Raw genomic sequence first — 16811 nt, 5'->3', positions numbered from 1 at the left:
ATTATTGCTATCTTTTTGCATTTTTGCAATTTTATATATAAACGAAAAATAAAAGAAAAGAAAATAAAAAAAGAAAGAGAGAGAATACTCAAAGCAAAGCGAAATCAACACAAAACAGTTGAAAAAATAAAAAAGAAAAACCAAAAAAAAAAAAACATTAGCAAAATTTACTCTTTTATCTAAAACTAACTAAAATAAAACATAAAGAAAAACAAAAACAAATTACTTCAAATTTAAATTAAATTTTAAACTCTAAGCGAAGCCAAAGAACGGTTAAAAAAAAAAAAACAAAAGGAGATACTTAAGATTAAATAAAATACTATTTTTTTTGCGATCGTAGTTGATCTAAAAACCCAAAGAAACGTCACGACGACGATTCAAAGAGAATAAAATAATAAAAGAATATTAAGAAAATAAAACATTGCGGCAAACAACTTCACGGGACTTGTGCAAAGCGCAGTCAAAGCTCTTTATGAATAAATAAAAGGAAATACCAAGAAATAAGAACATATATTCTAAGCGTAACCAAACAAGCAGTGAGATTAAATACTAAGCACACAACACAACCGAGTGTAAAAGCAAAAAGAAGCCAAAAACCAAAAAAAAAAAACAAACAAAAAACTGAAATTCACATTTTGAACATTACCAGCAACTGTTCGACTGTAACTGTTAAGTTACAGTTCAACGCTAACAGCATCAAGATTAGCACTAAAAGTAATAGTAACAGTAACGGCAACAGTAACGGCAATAGTAACAGTAACAGTAACGAAAGCCTGAACAACATGACCAACGCCATGGATATTGTTAAGAATGGTGGGAGCGCCAATGGCTCCGTCGATGGCAGCAATGATGAGTCGCGTACCAATTTGATAGTCAACTATCTGCCACAAACCATGACGCAAGAGGAGATGCGTTCGCTCTTCTCAAGCATTGGTGAGTTGGAGAGTTGCAAACTGGTGCGTGATAAAGTCTCAGGTAATTTGGGTAAATATTAACCAACATTCTAACAATTATTATTACTCGCATTCATAAATATACATTTTTTTTGGAAATAGCTGTAATTTTATTATTGCCATATATTTATTATATAGATCTTATATATAATTTTATTCTTAATACAAAAAAAAAATCTAAAAAGTCTGCACATTGAATAGTTGACTAAGGTTTATTAAAATTAATTATATATTTTGCAAAATATAAAAGTTAAAGCATTTTAAAGAATGTTTTTTAAGTTGGTAGATTATCTTTAAAATTGAAAGACAATCAGCGGTGTTCCAGAACTACAAAGCAACCGAAAACCAACCAAAATCCCATATGATTTACATTGTTTTACATTTCTGGAACACACCTGAATATCTGAAATTCGTATCCATTGCTTTAGAATATCTATGAACTTTTTTTAGCCACATATTTAAAATTTGTGTCTTATGTTTAAAAAGTTTAGAGGTGTAGCAAATATATCTATAATCTTGCTGCACTTAAAACGCTTACCACAATATCTATAATAGCATGTTGAACTGAACAAACCTATTAAAGCTCTTCTTTAACATGACAAAAACTTGCTCAATTTACAGTCTTACCAGCATCATTGACCGCACTCAATCCAGCTCTGCAGCAGGGTAAGTATCGATAACAGTACAATAATTATCGATGTATACTTATGATGATATCTTATGTAAAACTTAGGTCAGAGTTTGGGCTATGGATTTGTAAACTATGTGCGCGCCGAGGATGCTGAAAAGGCTGTGAACACCCTGAACGGTTTGCGTTTGCAGAATAAGGTTATTAAAGTATCATACGCCCGTCCAAGTTCAGAATCTATAAAGGGTGCTAATTTATATGTATCGGGTCTTCCGAAAAATTTATCACAACCAGACTTGGAGGGGATGTTTGCATCGTTTGGCAAAATAATTACATCTCGTATACTCTGTGATAATATTTCTGGTAATATCAAAGAATCACTTAAACATTTAGTATACGGATTATTCGAATATTAATAATTTGATTGTTTAGGTCTATCGAAGGGTGTCGGTTTTATACGTTTCGATCAACGCAACGAAGCTGAACGTGCCATACAAGAGCTAAATGGTAAAACTCCCAAGGGCTACGCCGAACCGATAACAGTCAAATTTGCCAACAATCCAAGCAATAGCGCCAAGGCCCAGATCGCCCCACCATTAACCGCATACTTGACGCCTCAAGCCGCGGCGGCTACTCGACGTTTAGCCGGTGCTCTACCATCGGCCGGACGTATCAGGTGCGTAACATTTAATCGATAGCTATCGATAAGTGATATCGTTTCAGTTGCTTTAAGTGGGGGTAAGATGATCCGCCCGACTGTATTCGATATGCTTATGTTTATATGTCTCTCTCTCCCTATCCCTATCACTTTGACTATCTCCTTGACATTTAAGTTGGGGTGTCTGTACAGTTAAAAAAAAAAACTAATATAAAAAAACCAACATTATTTAAGAAACATTTTTTGACTTCAACGAAAGGAAGACAAGAAAAATCTGAGACTTTGACATCAATTTGTTACAATATGATTTGTAATAATTATATATTTAAGTTGATTATTTTCGATTGTATTATTATGGATTTTTAACATATATACATAAAAATACTTTGTTTCTATTTCCTACCTCTTATGTGGCATATTTCGTTTTTCTTTTTTCTTTTTATAAAAAAAAAACAAATTTCTCATCATTTATAGCATTGGAAAAAGTCCCATGTTAGCGATTAACAAGGGTTTGCAAAGGTGAATTTTTCGACTTATTCATTTCTCACACACACCCAAAAAAACACACACAGACATACATATACATATATTGATTGCTGTTTTCAAATATTGTTTTAATAATTGATATAATGAAACAATAGGAAACTAAATGATTTTATTAAATGTTTAGATGAAATGTTTGTGTGTAATTGTTATGATACTTACATAAAATACGCAAATGTTTTCAAAGTAACTCGTAAAAAAATTAACCTATTTTTTAAGAGCTCTTTTCCAGTGTCTGTTGTATTTTTTTCCTCCATATCTAATTTGCACTCACACTGCGGCTTTTTGTGTTCCAACGTTCGATTCGATTCTGTTACAGCGCATGTATCGATTTTTATGATTTCTATCTATTGATACAACCTATAATTTATCTTTATCTATATAATCACTCTGTGTAACATATTCTTTTAAAATACATATTAACTCTTTCCAACTATGCTTTGATTTCCTACTTGATATAAACTTAATTACAAAATCTTTTCAATTGTTTGTGTTTTCATTTTGAACGAATTCAGCGACAATTACATGCTTGTGCCTTAATCGAAATAATTAATTGGGTTCCCACAAAGTGGCATTATTTCGTCACAAAAAAAAACTGAAACTAAATTATTTGCAGCACAGTGTAATGGTGGCCTACACATAGAAACATAACCTATGAAGCATGTTATAACGAACCAAAAAAGAAATCAGAAAGTAAAGCTTACTTTGGAATTGCCAAAACTTTAATACCCTTGCAGTCAGAATCAGATGAAAGTCATTCATAGCAGTCCGATATAAAATATAAACTTTATGAGAAAGACAGAGATAAAAATACACTAAGCATATCGATTAATTAAACAGATAAAGATAAAGTTGAAGAAAATAAAAATCACAAACATACAATATAAATATTGAGAAACGACTTAAGATCAAGATAAACATATAGTTATAATTATATTAATTTTACGTCTAAGGATTAGAAAAAAAATATATTTACATATTAATTGTTTATAAAAATAAAATAACAGTAAAGATAAATTGCAGGTTAAGGAAATGTAGGTATTCAAATTTTTAAAAAAATCTGATACATATGAAAGGAAAAAATTGGTTTTTTTTCTTAAACCCTTTCATTTTCAACTGCAAGGGTATACACGAAGAAATAAAAATAAAATTTAAATTGAAGAAAACACATACCCAGTATAGCGATACACATAGTTTCCTAAGTGTTTTTTTTATTCAAGGAGGGACCGACACCGTTAAATGTACCATAAACTGAACAATGAATACAACCTTATGTACTTAATCGAACCACAGCTATATCAATATTATCTGAAAACTAATCTCTATTAAATTTTCTTTCCATCAATATCAAATATAAATTGATTAAAACAGATACTCACCGCTGGCTGGTGATCTACTGGCCAATTCGATATTGCCGGGCAATGCAATGACCGGATCTGGGTGGTGTATATTCGTTTATAATCTGGCACCGGAGACCGAGGAGAATGTACTATGGCAGCTATTCGGTCCATTTGGGGCCGTGCAATCGGTGAAGGTAATACGGGATCTACAGACAAGCAAATGCAAGGGATTCGGCTTCGTGACCATGACCAACTATGACGAGGCTGTGGTAGCCATACAATCACTCAACGGCTATACCCTGGGCAATCGGGTGCTGCAGGTTAGCTTTAAGACTAACAAAACCAAAACAACTTAAGATCAAGTTTTTCTGTTTCTGAGATTCAAAACAATTTAAAGTAGGTTTTTGATTTTTCGGTCTAAAAACAACTCTCTTTACAAGAAAAAGAACAGAATGAAATAACACAAATATATAAATAATATAGTAATGATAAATATAATGCAAATGATAATGAGGAAAAATACTATGAAGCACATTTGTACATTCGACATTTGACAGCGAGTTGTAGTCAAAATTACTTAATAACATAATTGATGAGAGTGTGTGTGCATACTAAAAACAAGAAGAAGAAAAAATACTTAATAAATATATTGATTTATGATTGATTGATTCATTGATTCATTGACTCAATGCAATCTTAGCAAAAATTTATATTCCTTTTCTAATATTTTTCTCGTGGAACAGCACTACATAATCTTAATTTACAATTTTCTAAACACAATAAAATACCACTTGAAAAAATACTAAAAAACAAAGCTTAAAAGAGGCAACAACAAGAACAACACCCGAAATGGTTAGAGCAACAGACGAATGTCTATAAATTGACTAAACAAAAGACAAAAAAGAATAATTGAAAAGCCACATTTAAAAAATACTTAAATGAAAATACAAAAAAAATATTATTATAAAATAACTTAATTTTTTTTAAATTAAATTAAATTGAATATTAATATTACGTAACTAAATTATTTAATGTTTATTCATTTAACTAAGCAAGTAAATACCAAGAAGAACAACAAGAAAATAAAAATACCAAAATAAAATATACTTATATAATTAAATACTATTTATTAAAATTAGCCAGAAGTGCATCCGCAATGGATCGCCGAATGTGCTACTACAATTTCTATATTGTATTTGTGTTCGTTATGCAAAACTTAATTACAAAATATATTAATTATATGAATTGCATTCACTTTAAATAATGTTTATAATATGCTTATATTCAATTATGTAGATTCGATTCACATTAATTTGAACAAACAAACCCAAAAAGCCGCGTTCACTCAACGCAACAAAATAAACATACATTCATCATACGTACATCATACATCATACATACTTATAACCATTATTATTATATATATGTAAACATTTACTTTCATTTTTCGTCGTCGTCTATCTTTAAACTAAATGAAGAAAACAAAAAAATACCAAAGTATATTCAATATTGTATGTGCAAAAGGAAACGTAAAGAAACCAAGAAAAACTTATTATATTATATTACATTATATTATTATGCCTACTTATTATTCCATTTTTATAATTATAACTTATGAATAAAAACCACAAAATGCAAAAACATCAACAAAAACAAAAACGAGAAAATATAAAAAAAAAAATATGAAAAAGTATATAAATATATAAATATATATTTATTATTAAATAAATGTGTGACTTATTGAAAAAAAAAAACTATGCGAAATGAGAAAAAAACAAACCCAAAACCAAGAAAAAAAAACACTAAATTTGTTTTCTTTTTTTGCAACACACACAATCAGAATAACAGAAGAAGCAAATAAACTTGAAAAAGCAAGTGAAAATTGGCAACGTTGCCTGTCAGGTGCACAACCAAATTGACAACAGCGCATTGATTGTGTGAAATTTGTCAAACGCACAATGAAAACTGGCAACGTCGCAACGACTTGCTGTGCCAGCAATAACAATATTTTTAATTTATTTTTGTTGAAATACAGCTACAAATGGGTAACTGAAATGTGGCAACAGTGCCTGCACTACACAACTGCGCAAAGTCAGAATGCAGCTCAAAATTTGCTTGGCCTACATACATAAATAAAAAAAATTCTTAGCTACAACAATTAAAAGAAGCAGAAGCAGAAGAACAACAACAGCACTCGCATTTTTTAAATATAATTCAATTGAACTCGCAAACGTTCGGCTTAGTTTCAATATGATCTACAATGTAAAGGGATAAGTTTTAAACTGGTTTTCGAGTCAAATGCATAACTAACTAACTAACAAGATAGGTACCAACAACAACAGCAACAAAAAAATATACCAAATAAATATACTAAATATATATAGACATATATACTAATAAGAAGTGAGCCTATTAGATACACCCCATTTCACCCCCATGTTCCTTCTTTTGGGCCCCAATATTCCGTAGCGCTAAACAGCAATCAATGTGTGTGTCAGTAGAATTAGCGAAAAAAAATACTTACTTTTAATAAAAACCAAACTAATAAACATTTTTAAAAACGAGACTCTTTTTTTCTCAAAAATAAGTGCTTAAAATATAGCCACATCTACATGGCAAGTGGGCACTACGAAAAAAAGATTATAAGGTAGAGAATGGGAAAAGGAAAAATTCTTAAGATAGTTAAATCTCAAGCAAGGCAAATGTTGTGGGAAGTTGCATGCGTAAATTGAAAACACCAAATTTTAAATATATATATATATGTATATATATATATATATATATGCATATGAAATATATATAAAATATTTATATATATACATATGAAGGATGTAAAATTTTTTAATCGAAGATTTATAGTAAAATTTATGAATATATTAAATAACAAGTATATATACATATATCTATATATATACAATACATGTCAAAAAAATATTAACTAAATGCATGAGGCAGCGTTTAAAAAATGAGTAAAAAATGTGAAATTCATTTAAAAAACACCAAAAGATTGGAAATATACCCAAAAAAATCAACACGGAAACTGACAACAAATACCATAAGATTTAAAAAAAAAACAAACTGATACCCGAAAACGTTCGCCAAATGTGCCCATAAAAGATCGTAAAATCGGAATACAATTGATGGGCAAATACACTTAAATACTCGACAGTCGATACATTCGATAACAAAACTACTTACTATTTAATATGTGTGTGTACTCGTGCAAACGAATATAAAATGATTGCATTAACTACAGAACCTACAAATTTGAATTTGAATTTGAATACGAATCGTTTTGCCATCTATCGAATCGTTCATTTGCCGTTATTATCTCATTAGCTTGACAGTTCATCTTGCAAGTGAACTCTATATAAATTACCATACATACTCCATAAAGATACAGAAAAGTGAAATTCTATTTAAATACATACTCATTATGTGTGGATTGAGCTACAAAAATGTAAAATGAACTTAATGGACTTTAATCACATTTACATAAATCAATCACATATAATATTATAATAATAATAACCATCACATTAGCCAGGTGCTGATGAGTCCCAAAATACCATTGGGAACCCACAAAACCTCAGGGTTGTGTGTCATTATTCAAGAAAGCAATATTAAAATGTGACTTGAGGTTGCTGTGCACAAAAATGCAAAGAAACTAATAGGATACCAAGAAACTCAATCGATTTTACCATTTCAATATGCATTTCTACATCCAAATACCAAAGTTTTTTATACAAAGACGAGTTTCAGGATTCTTAAGCAGCTATTACACAACTTGTTAGTAACTGCAGTTGCTGGTTCCAATATACAGACATTATTGATAGATTTTTGAAAATTGAGTGACAATCGAAGGACTTTTACCAATTAAGTCATTGGTAAAATCTTATTGATTAGAAATTTGAAGCTTTTATGAAAGCAAAAGGATGCGTAACAGTAGCGAGCTTTCTTGAACGCACCCTTTGTGCTGCTTTCGTCACTAACGCGGACTGCCGTTCGCAGTGATATATATTAAAAACTACCAGTGAAGATAACAAATCCTCAATCTGAAGTTTTTTTTAGCATTTAGTATTTTCCCGTCAGACTTTAAAAGCTTACTCAAAAAGAAACAAAGCATGAACATATTATAGTATTCTCCTAAGGGGAAGATAATTATTTCTAGAGAATTCTTTGCCTAAGAGAGGTGCTGCTATTGTACAAAATCGTAATTCAGCGACTCGGTCACAGAACTCAATGCGTGCATGTATAAAGTGTATGCTATATAATTACCTAATAATATAGCTAAAGAATGTTAGTACATAAAAGAAGAAGCTAGATGATCAGAGAGTGAAGGAAGATAATAAATAAAAGAAAAAGAGGACGAATCATGATTCACTGATAAATAGTACGAAAGTACGTGCATGAACACACTGCACAATTCAGATAAAAGATAGAGAAGAATTCTATAGAAAAACGATAACGACAGAGATAGAAAAAGAAGATGGAGAAATATGAAGGTAGCTGAAGAGAAAAATACCGAAGAAGGTAAAAACTGAACCCAACTGAAAACGTGTGAACGAAATAACAATGAAAATCATAAACTAAGCATGAAATGCATTTAAAATTATTTCAGAAAAAATTAACTACATACATTTGGATATACATATGAATATAGGTGTGCATGTGTGTGTATATTTACTCGTATATATACATATACATATACATAAATAGTTATAGAGAAATATATGGTTACCCATTTGGCCGGACAAAAAGTAGATCATCGTACAGCGTAAAATAAGAAAAACTTCCAACATTTTTACAATGTACAACATTAACACACAAACACACACACACAACCACACATACTCATACATATACATAAATATAATGATACACACACACACAGACACAGACAAACACTTGCAATCAAGGATTTAAACAGCAGTTTTCAGCAGTTATGCAATCGATATCGATATCGATAACGATATTTAGTTAATAATAATACCTTAATCTAATACGAGTCGAGAGCAAGCCAAAATGATGCCAATGATGGGCGATTACACGGTATACAAGTATACTCACTTAAATTTGAATGAATGAGTGTATCCGTATGTTAAATACAGCCTAAATGTATGCTTACTGAGCCGAGGCGACAAAGTGCTTTCCTTGAGAATCGCGTAGGCAGGCGCTAGTCGCTGGCTCGACATTAAGCAGTGATTAAAGCATAACATTTTAAATATAAGTACTTAGCATTGAGTAAAAAACAAGACCAGATATCATCAAATTACAAAGATGAACGAGCAATGACTTGGACGAAAGCTTCGTGAAGAATGAGAGAAAGTAATACACGAAATATACTTAGCCGCTTTTGTCAACGGAACGCGCCCAAAAATTAAAAAATAAAATTTATTTTAACATTAAGTAATTGCTAATAGACGAGTAACAAGTAACAAATCCTGAATAAACACACACACACACACACACACAGATACACAAACAAATACAGATACAGCTACAGGTACAGATACAAGTACATAGATACACTCCAAAACGTTGACTGTCTATTTAATTATGTACGCTACTTATGATTGTCTATGAAAAACAAAATATATATTATACTTTTTATGCAGCATTTGTACTTCAATATTTATATTGCATTACTTAGTTTAACCACATCTTAACCAACTTAACAAAACTTAACAAGAAAAAAACAAATTAGAAAAACTTTCAACATATTTATAATAAATTATATTCAATTATATTATATTGTATTGTATTGTATTGTACTTAGCATTGAAATTGTATTGTATGATTCATATTCATGTATCTATTGGAAGTGGTTCTTTAATTGTGTTTCTGCTTTTGTAAAATCCCCAATACAGCAACAACATCAACAGTTTCCCTCCCTCAAAAAGTATCTAAAAAAAAGCAGCTAAATGAATCTATGGTTATTCGAAAACCTCGTAACGAGTATTTAAGGTATTAACTTAACTGTTCATACGTACATCTATCTATGAATTATAAGAATATGCATAATTGTACAAATATATAGCTCTATATTGAAATGGGTTAACAACATTTTGGGGCAAGCACAAAATAAAACAAAAACTAAACTGAAATAAACTAAAAAAAAAATAGCAGAATTTTTGAGAGTAAAAAAATCCGAGAATCGATTTGGAAAGAGGATATGAGATCGCATTAAGAGAAGATCATAGTAGATTAACTACAAGATTTACACATTTATATGCATATATTATATTATATTATAACTTATTACAAGAATTTAAACTATACTCGTACATACTTATAATTGATATGAATGTATGTATTATTATTAATTATAATTAAATTTATAATTATACAATTATCATTGTATTTGTATTTGTATTAGTTTTGTTCTACACTCTTTTGCTCTTTCATAAATAATAAAAAACCAAAAACAAATACAAAAAAGCCGGCAAGCAATGGTATAAAAATAACAGAATAATTAAATAAAAAAATCAAACACAAAACCAAAAAAAAAAAAAAACAACGTGAAATAAAATGAAATTAAAAAAATATATACACATAATTGTTTTATTTTTTTAGATCATTGGCTGGGATTAAGATGAAGTATATTTCCTCTATATCTATTCAAATGCACTCCCTCTTTCCCTCTATCTTTCTCTGTCACTTCTGATGGAAAAAGTTAAAAAATTCAAAAGTTTGTACACATTTTGAAAGATAACATGCTTTATTCTTTTTAAATAGTTACATATATGTGTAAGTATATTTATGTTGATCGGGTAAATATAATACTATCAAGATATATTTGGAATCATGTTTCAAATTCTCAATTTATATGCAATACACAAATATTTTCATGGAATACTCTTCTGGTCATATTTCAACTGATTCACAAATTTCTGGAAACAAACTGGAATTCAGAACATGTTCGATATATATAGTATATTAGAGTTGGTCAATTTGTTCTCGACCAAGAGGTTTTCAATTTCGTAATCTAAGACGAATTCTAAGAAGATTTGCCTAAGAAATTATGGGGCTAAAATCAAAATCGAGCTTCCCATTTTTATATTTGATCCACTCTAATATATATTATACATATGTATATATATTTTACACTCATATATGTACTTAAAATGTATATGAATATATTTTTATTACAATGTTGGCACAAACATTTGTCATTTAGGTACATGAAGTACGTATGCGGTTAAAGCTCGGGACGAAATTTCCACCTGAATATTTATAACTCTCCTGTGCCTTGATAAAAGAAATTTTTCTTTAGACAACCAACTATACACTACAAAAAAATACGATTATACCTATAATAAGACTAGAAAATCAATTGGAATAGCCACGTTTACAAATTTCAGCTGGTAATTGCATTACGAACAATATTGTAAACATTGATAAAAGAATAACAATCTTTGGTTTTTTTTCTTGAAATTTGATATGCCATCTTACATATGAAATACCTTCTTATATTGGCCATAAATATATTCATATGTATATTTTAATTAGTGGGACCTTTTTTCTGTTTTGCTTATATGATTCTTAATTCCATTCTTTACTCTGTTTCCAACTGCATTTCTGACAGGATTTTTTTTCCGTATTTCTCATTGTTTTTATTATTCTCTTCTATTCTTTGTACTGCATTTGTTAATGAGTTGCTTATTGGACCTTTTTCATAGTTCCTAATATGGTTTCATTGGGATATTGAATAGATTCATTACTGGAATTCTTACAATGTAATTTACTGGGTTACTTATAAGGTTCTATATAAATTTCCATACAGGATGTTAGACTTAAGATTCATACTGAGTTCTTTTCTGTATCTTCTTGTGGGTTTAAGATAACTTTAGTGTACTTATTAGTGTTGTCCTTTTTTTTTTTTTTTTTTTTGTACTGCATTTTTTTTACGGGTGTTTAAATGCATTATTTATAGGATGCTCAATTTCCCAAAGTGTTTTTTTACTGTTTTCTTTGATGATCTTCGTGGATCCTTAAAAATTTCTCTGCAAATCTCATTATTGGGATGCTAATTTGCTTATAATTGGATTTTCATGGTATTCTCTACTTGGAACAAAGTTCCTTTGAAGGTTTCCTTAATTGTACCTCACTGCATTCTTACACATTCCTTTACTGTTATTGTTACAGAGTTGCATACAAATGTAAAATTTTTTAGTTGATTTCACATTTTTTTTTTTTAGCCGATTATAAATGGAATTCAGAAGCGTAACTGGGTCATATCGATTGCTTGTATCTTGTTGCGTCTTTGCTTAGACACCCAGCTCGCGACTGGGCGTGGTTGTGGCCAATTGTCCAGTATTACTCCCGGCAGGCGGTGGTGACACCAAACTGGGCATTAACTTGTTCAACAGAGTGCGTACGGCAAAGGTAACATCATGGTTGACAAAACAGAACAGAAATGAAACAACAAATCCCTGTAGACTGACGAGCACAACCGAGAGTAACTGATAGAAACGATCCAATTGGGTGCCAGCATCGGGTCTATAGGGCAACAGAAAGTGTTGCAATCCAAAAAGTGGCACCAATATAATTGTGGCACGCACTGCCTTACGTATGGCCAATGGTGCCGGTTGTGCCGATTGTGGATGCAACTTGCGTACAATTACCCTCAGCACATTGATAAGAAAGACTGCAAAGAAAAAGCGAATTTGTAGTCAAATCCATATTTGTGATATCTTCTGAAAGAGATCGAAGAAACTTACTGAAACTGGCTAAGAGTGAGAGTGTGATGGGCACCGAGAAGATCCATAGATAGAAGCTGTCATTGATCCAGCAGCTGTAAATATAAAGAAGGGTTTTATTAGTAGACAATAGAATAGATCTTTCTACAGTCTGGAGTCTTCACTGGCTACATATATGAGATCTTTTATAATTCGAGTATATCAAATTAATTTTTTCTTTTGCCTGAGATAAATTAAAATGTACTTTAAATATAAATTTATAGGTGAAGACAAATTTAAACTAAAACAAATAATAATAGGTATAAAATTCAATAAAGACAATCAAATATTATATCTGAATTTTCGTGGAGGCAAAATTAAACTGCTAAGATAATTTCTGATATGAAGTCATGCTACTTAATATCTATAATATCTGAAAGATTTTCAAGATTTTCTGTTGCTATAATAAATAAGATAGTGAGCCAATTATTTATAAATACTCACTGCTGATTATCGTTGGCACTGAAGTGTCGAGCTATGCCATAGGGTATTACAAAGAGTAGGGGCGACACCCAACTGAGTAGCTTGAACCAGCGCATCACAATCGTATCCTTAACAAAGACCTGCAATAAGAAAATCACAAAAAGAAAGAGAACACACATGCGCACATATAAACACATAGGAAGATAAGGAAAATGATGGACAGATAGCATTTGGCATTTGAAATTTTAATTTGGCAAGAGAAGAAGAAGAACAAGAATATAGGTATCTCCGGTTCGCCGAAGAGTTGATACCCTTGCAGATTAACAAAAAAATGTTTAATTAATAAAAATTAAAAAATCAGCTTAAAAAAATACAAAGTTTTATTTCACTTAGCTAAAATATTTTAAAAAGCGAAAATGCTATTCATTCAAAAATTCTACACTGATAAAAACAGTTCAAATAAAGAGTTTTGCTTAAAAAAGATTTTAAGAATAAAATATTCAATATTGTAGAAACTTTTTTTACCATTTACAAAGTAGCTTTAAAATCAATGGACAGTAAAATAGACAGACGAACATAAATATATTTATTTTTATTTATTAATTTACGTCTACTAAAAGCAGTCAACAAAAAAATTGTCATAAATTTAAAATGAAAACTAACTGCATTTTCCATAATTAAAAATAATAACATGGTCATTACTATAATGGAGTATACTTTTTAAAGTCTATCAGACCTGCTTTTGGGCGTTACACATTTCGTGACATAATTATAATACTCTTTGCATAGATAAAAAGGAAACATAGTTGCCAAATTTGAAGCGATGCTTTCACATAAATTGAAACAAGACGAGGCAGCTGCAGCTGCAACCTCGTTGCAAGTAAATCTTATTAGATATTCACAGCAGTTGTTTGTATGAAGTATTCACACTTGCACAGAAATTACAGCGATTTGCATGTGAATGAAGGAAAAGGAAGGAAAGTCATTCATATATATGAAAAACTGTATATACGTACCACAACCAGAACCAAGTGTAGATGCAAACCCTCGCAAAACATCCAAAAATAGTTGACCAGCATAAAATAGTGTACGACCAAGTGGAGACCAATGCACCAGGGCTGCAAATGAAGGCAGATAAAACTTTTGTTGTTTATTGACCTAAATAACTCTTGAAATTCTTAAAGCTACAACAGAATGTTTACAGAAACATGCACTAGTCAAAAGATAATAGTTAGATATTATAAATGTATTATGGTATTTAATCGTTTATATTTGAATATGATTGTTCTTAATTTAGTTTTTCTTATTTTATTATATTAAATTTTATTCCCGTTGCTGTTTTTTTAAATTAAAATCTATTTGCAGCAATCTAATAGTGGGTTTATTTTCATTGCTTGTTTTACAACTTACTGGACTTTTTTTCTTTAACTTACTGGACTTTCAGCAATGCGCTCGTAGTGGTCAACAACCAGACGATACCACAATATCCAGGCGATGCAGGTGAAAGCAAGAGAGGCAAATAGATGCACATGTATCCTGATGCGAGTGCAGCGTAAGGATCTGTAGGATAAAGCATCAGCATCATCATACACAACTGGAGCTAATTGCCAAACTCGTACGTACTTAAAGCCCAAGAATATGATTATCGATATTAATAATGCCAGCAAAGATAATGCATATCCCTTCACATACAACGCATTGACAAAATGACGAAACTGAAAATGAATCCAAATATAAGTAGCTAAATTTTACATCTTTAATGTCAACTCACATCCAGGTCCTCGTAGTCCACACAGTTGGTGTAGTTCGACCAGATTTGATTGCTTTCCGGATGTCGATACCAAGAGCCATTTTCCAAGCATCTACAAATCAATTTGGGAGAGGAAATGAGCTTGGATTACATTGGGATTAAACTATTAAACTATTCAATTAATGAATTATTGACATAAGCAGCTATGAAAATATATGTAATTAAATAGGCATTTGGGAACAATTTGTTGATCGAATGAGAGCATAGAATAAGTTTCTTATTGACAAACCTGTCAAGCAGTTTTCTAAGTTGCTTGGATTATAGGAAAGTGGTACGAGAACTTCAAGTTGAAGGACACAATTCACGGCAGAAGTGATTTCAACGAAAAAATTATTTCATTTATCATTTTGCAGTTGAGTTTGTCTTTACAATTTTGTCAGTTTCCCATTATAACTTGAAGAATTACGTGTATATAAACAAATTTAAAATTAAATGGCAAACTAAGTAATACAAAATTAGTAATACCAATTTTCAGAGCAGCTAGGAAAATTTGCAATTTGTTACAAGGTTAATTAATCTACACAGAAAAAAAATGCATTCTAAAATTCAAGCTTAATATTCTTGATTTTAGCACGTTTTTTTTTTTAGGTTTGAATTTAGGATATTATTATTAAGTTGCGATAACGAAATTAAAAACTCAACTTTAAAAAAGTTAAAGAAGCCTAAATTATTTGATCTTACTGAAAACAGATCTTACAGAACCCCGAAAATAAAAATAATATTGAGAAAAATCGTGCTTGATTTAAGTATATTGTACTTGGTTTAAAAGAATTCTGACACCGCATTGTATTAATTTTATCCCGGAATCCTGGATTTTTTTTAGTTTTGTGTTTATAGTAATATTGAAAAGTATATTCGTTGCAAGGATTTGATATTGAACTCACGTTTTATGGGCAAAAAACTTGGCATTGAAACCCTCAACAAAGTCGGGGCAATATTGACTTAATACGGTGCCAGCTGGTGTGCGTGGCCAGCACAGATATCCATCAAAATTCACGGGACAAAAGAGGCGTTCGGTTTCGCTATTGTTGTTGTTCACATTGTTGTTGTTGTTGTTGTTGTTGCTGCCACTGTATGGGATGGAATGCTGATTTGTTGCCATTGTTGCGGTTAGAACCGTCGCATAAAGCTCATTGTCACTGGCCGATTGCTCATCAACATCCTGCATATCAATGTTGCCCTCATTGAGTACGGCCTGCTCTAAGAATTGTTTGGTATAGTCCTCCAATAGCAGCTCCTCATCGCCAGTCTCTATATGGAATATGTAGATGGAGAATCTATCTATTGGTAAAGTGAAGAGGGGCGGTTTGATTGGCTGACCTGTTGCCTGGTCCTTTGACGTGACATTCTGATAGCGATAGACGCACTCGGCATACAAATGCTTTAGGAATGTGCGTAGATTATCCTGCGGGTCTGGTGACATCTCCTATGATGCTAATGCTTAGAGAGTTCCTGTTATTGTTGCCAGTGCTGTAAAAGGTGAAAGGGAAATGTACTAAAACTGTAGGTGTGTGTTGTGTATGAAAATTGATTTATTCCCACATACGTGTATAAAAATAAACTCGCGCTTTAATGTCTGTTTGTTTTTTATATTCCCTTAAAAGTATTTGATTTTGTTGTTAAATAAGTATTTGAGTTAGGTAATGAACCTTTGTCAAATGTCCGCTGAGGCACAAATTCATTATATATTTCAATATCTATTATTTAATAAACAT

General features: G+C 30.9%; 2 protein-coding genes across 5 annotated transcripts; one reads left to right on the top strand and one right to left on the bottom strand.

The window, feature by feature from the left end:
* The first annotated feature begins 10 nt into the window (after positions 1-10).
* LOC117790776 (ELAV-like protein 1) lies at positions 11-4743 on the top strand. 3 transcript variants are annotated; one of them, XM_034630344.1, is made up of 5 exons: positions 11-975; positions 1575-1619; positions 1687-1944; positions 2014-2257; positions 4154-4743. In XM_034630344.1, exons 1-5 carry the CDS (start codon positions 783-785, stop codon positions 4476-4478), a joined length of 1065 nt encoding a protein of 354 aa, XP_034486235.1. In that variant the 5' UTR covers positions 11-782; the 3' UTR covers positions 4479-4743. The 3 variants fall into 3 exon arrangements, with proteins under 3 accessions (XP_034486235.1, XP_034486227.1, XP_034486242.1); XM_034630336.1 differs by having other exon boundaries at positions 11-984; XM_034630351.1 differs by lacking the exon at positions 4154-4743 and adding an exon at positions 2714-2802 and having other exon boundaries at positions 11-984.
* A 7588-nt stretch (positions 4744-12331) lies between these two features.
* Positions 12332-16545, bottom strand: LOC117791549 (calcitonin gene-related peptide type 1 receptor). 2 transcript variants are annotated; one of them, XM_034631345.1, is made up of 9 exons: positions 16417-16545; positions 15981-16347; positions 15058-15148; positions 14910-15001; positions 14720-14846; positions 14303-14404; positions 13308-13426; positions 12846-12919; positions 12332-12772 (listed from the first exon to the last, which is right to left on the bottom strand). In XM_034631345.1, exons 1-9 carry the CDS (start codon positions 16517-16519, stop codon positions 12393-12395), a joined length of 1455 nt encoding a protein of 484 aa, XP_034487236.1. In that variant the 5' UTR covers positions 16520-16545; the 3' UTR covers positions 12332-12392. The 2 variants fall into 2 exon arrangements, with proteins under 2 accessions (XP_034487236.1, XP_034487228.1); XM_034631337.1 differs by having other exon boundaries at positions 15981-16539.
* Between the last annotated feature and the right edge of the window lie 266 nt (positions 16546-16811).

This window comes from Drosophila innubila, chromosome X (genome assembly GCF_004354385.1).
Source record: "Drosophila innubila isolate TH190305 chromosome X, UK_Dinn_1.0, whole genome shotgun sequence".
Classification (NCBI taxonomy): domain Eukaryota; kingdom Metazoa; phylum Arthropoda; class Insecta; order Diptera; family Drosophilidae; genus Drosophila; species Drosophila innubila.
The sequence above is the reverse complement of the archived record's forward strand: the minus strand, read 5'-3'. Positions and strand labels throughout refer to the sequence as shown.

Excerpts from the sequence above, each read along its gene's own strand:
- LOC117790776 (XM_034630336.1), top strand. The coding sequence starts at position 783 with ATGACCAACGCCATGGATATTGTTAAGAATGGTGGGAGCGCCAATGGC. Across the intron at positions 985-1,574 it reads TAAAGTCTCAGGTAATTTGG|TCTTACCAGCATCATTGACC; the intron begins GTAAATATTAAC and ends CTCAATTTACAG. Across the intron at positions 2,258-4,153 it reads CCATCGGCCGGACGTATCAG|ATACTCACCGCTGGCTGGTG; the intron begins GTGCGTAACATT and ends TGATTAAAACAG.
- LOC117791549 (XM_034631337.1), bottom strand. The coding sequence starts at position 16,519 with ATGTCACCAGACCCGCAGGATAATCTACGCACATTCCTAAAGCATTTG. Across the intron at positions 15,002-15,057 it reads TGGACTACGAGGACCTGGAT|TTTCGTCATTTTGTCAATGC; the intron begins GTGAGTTGACAT and ends ATTCATTTTCAG. Across the intron at positions 12,920-13,307 it reads AGTGCCAACGATAATCAGCA|CTGCTGGATCAATGACAGCT; the intron begins GTGAGTATTTAT and ends TTATATTTACAG.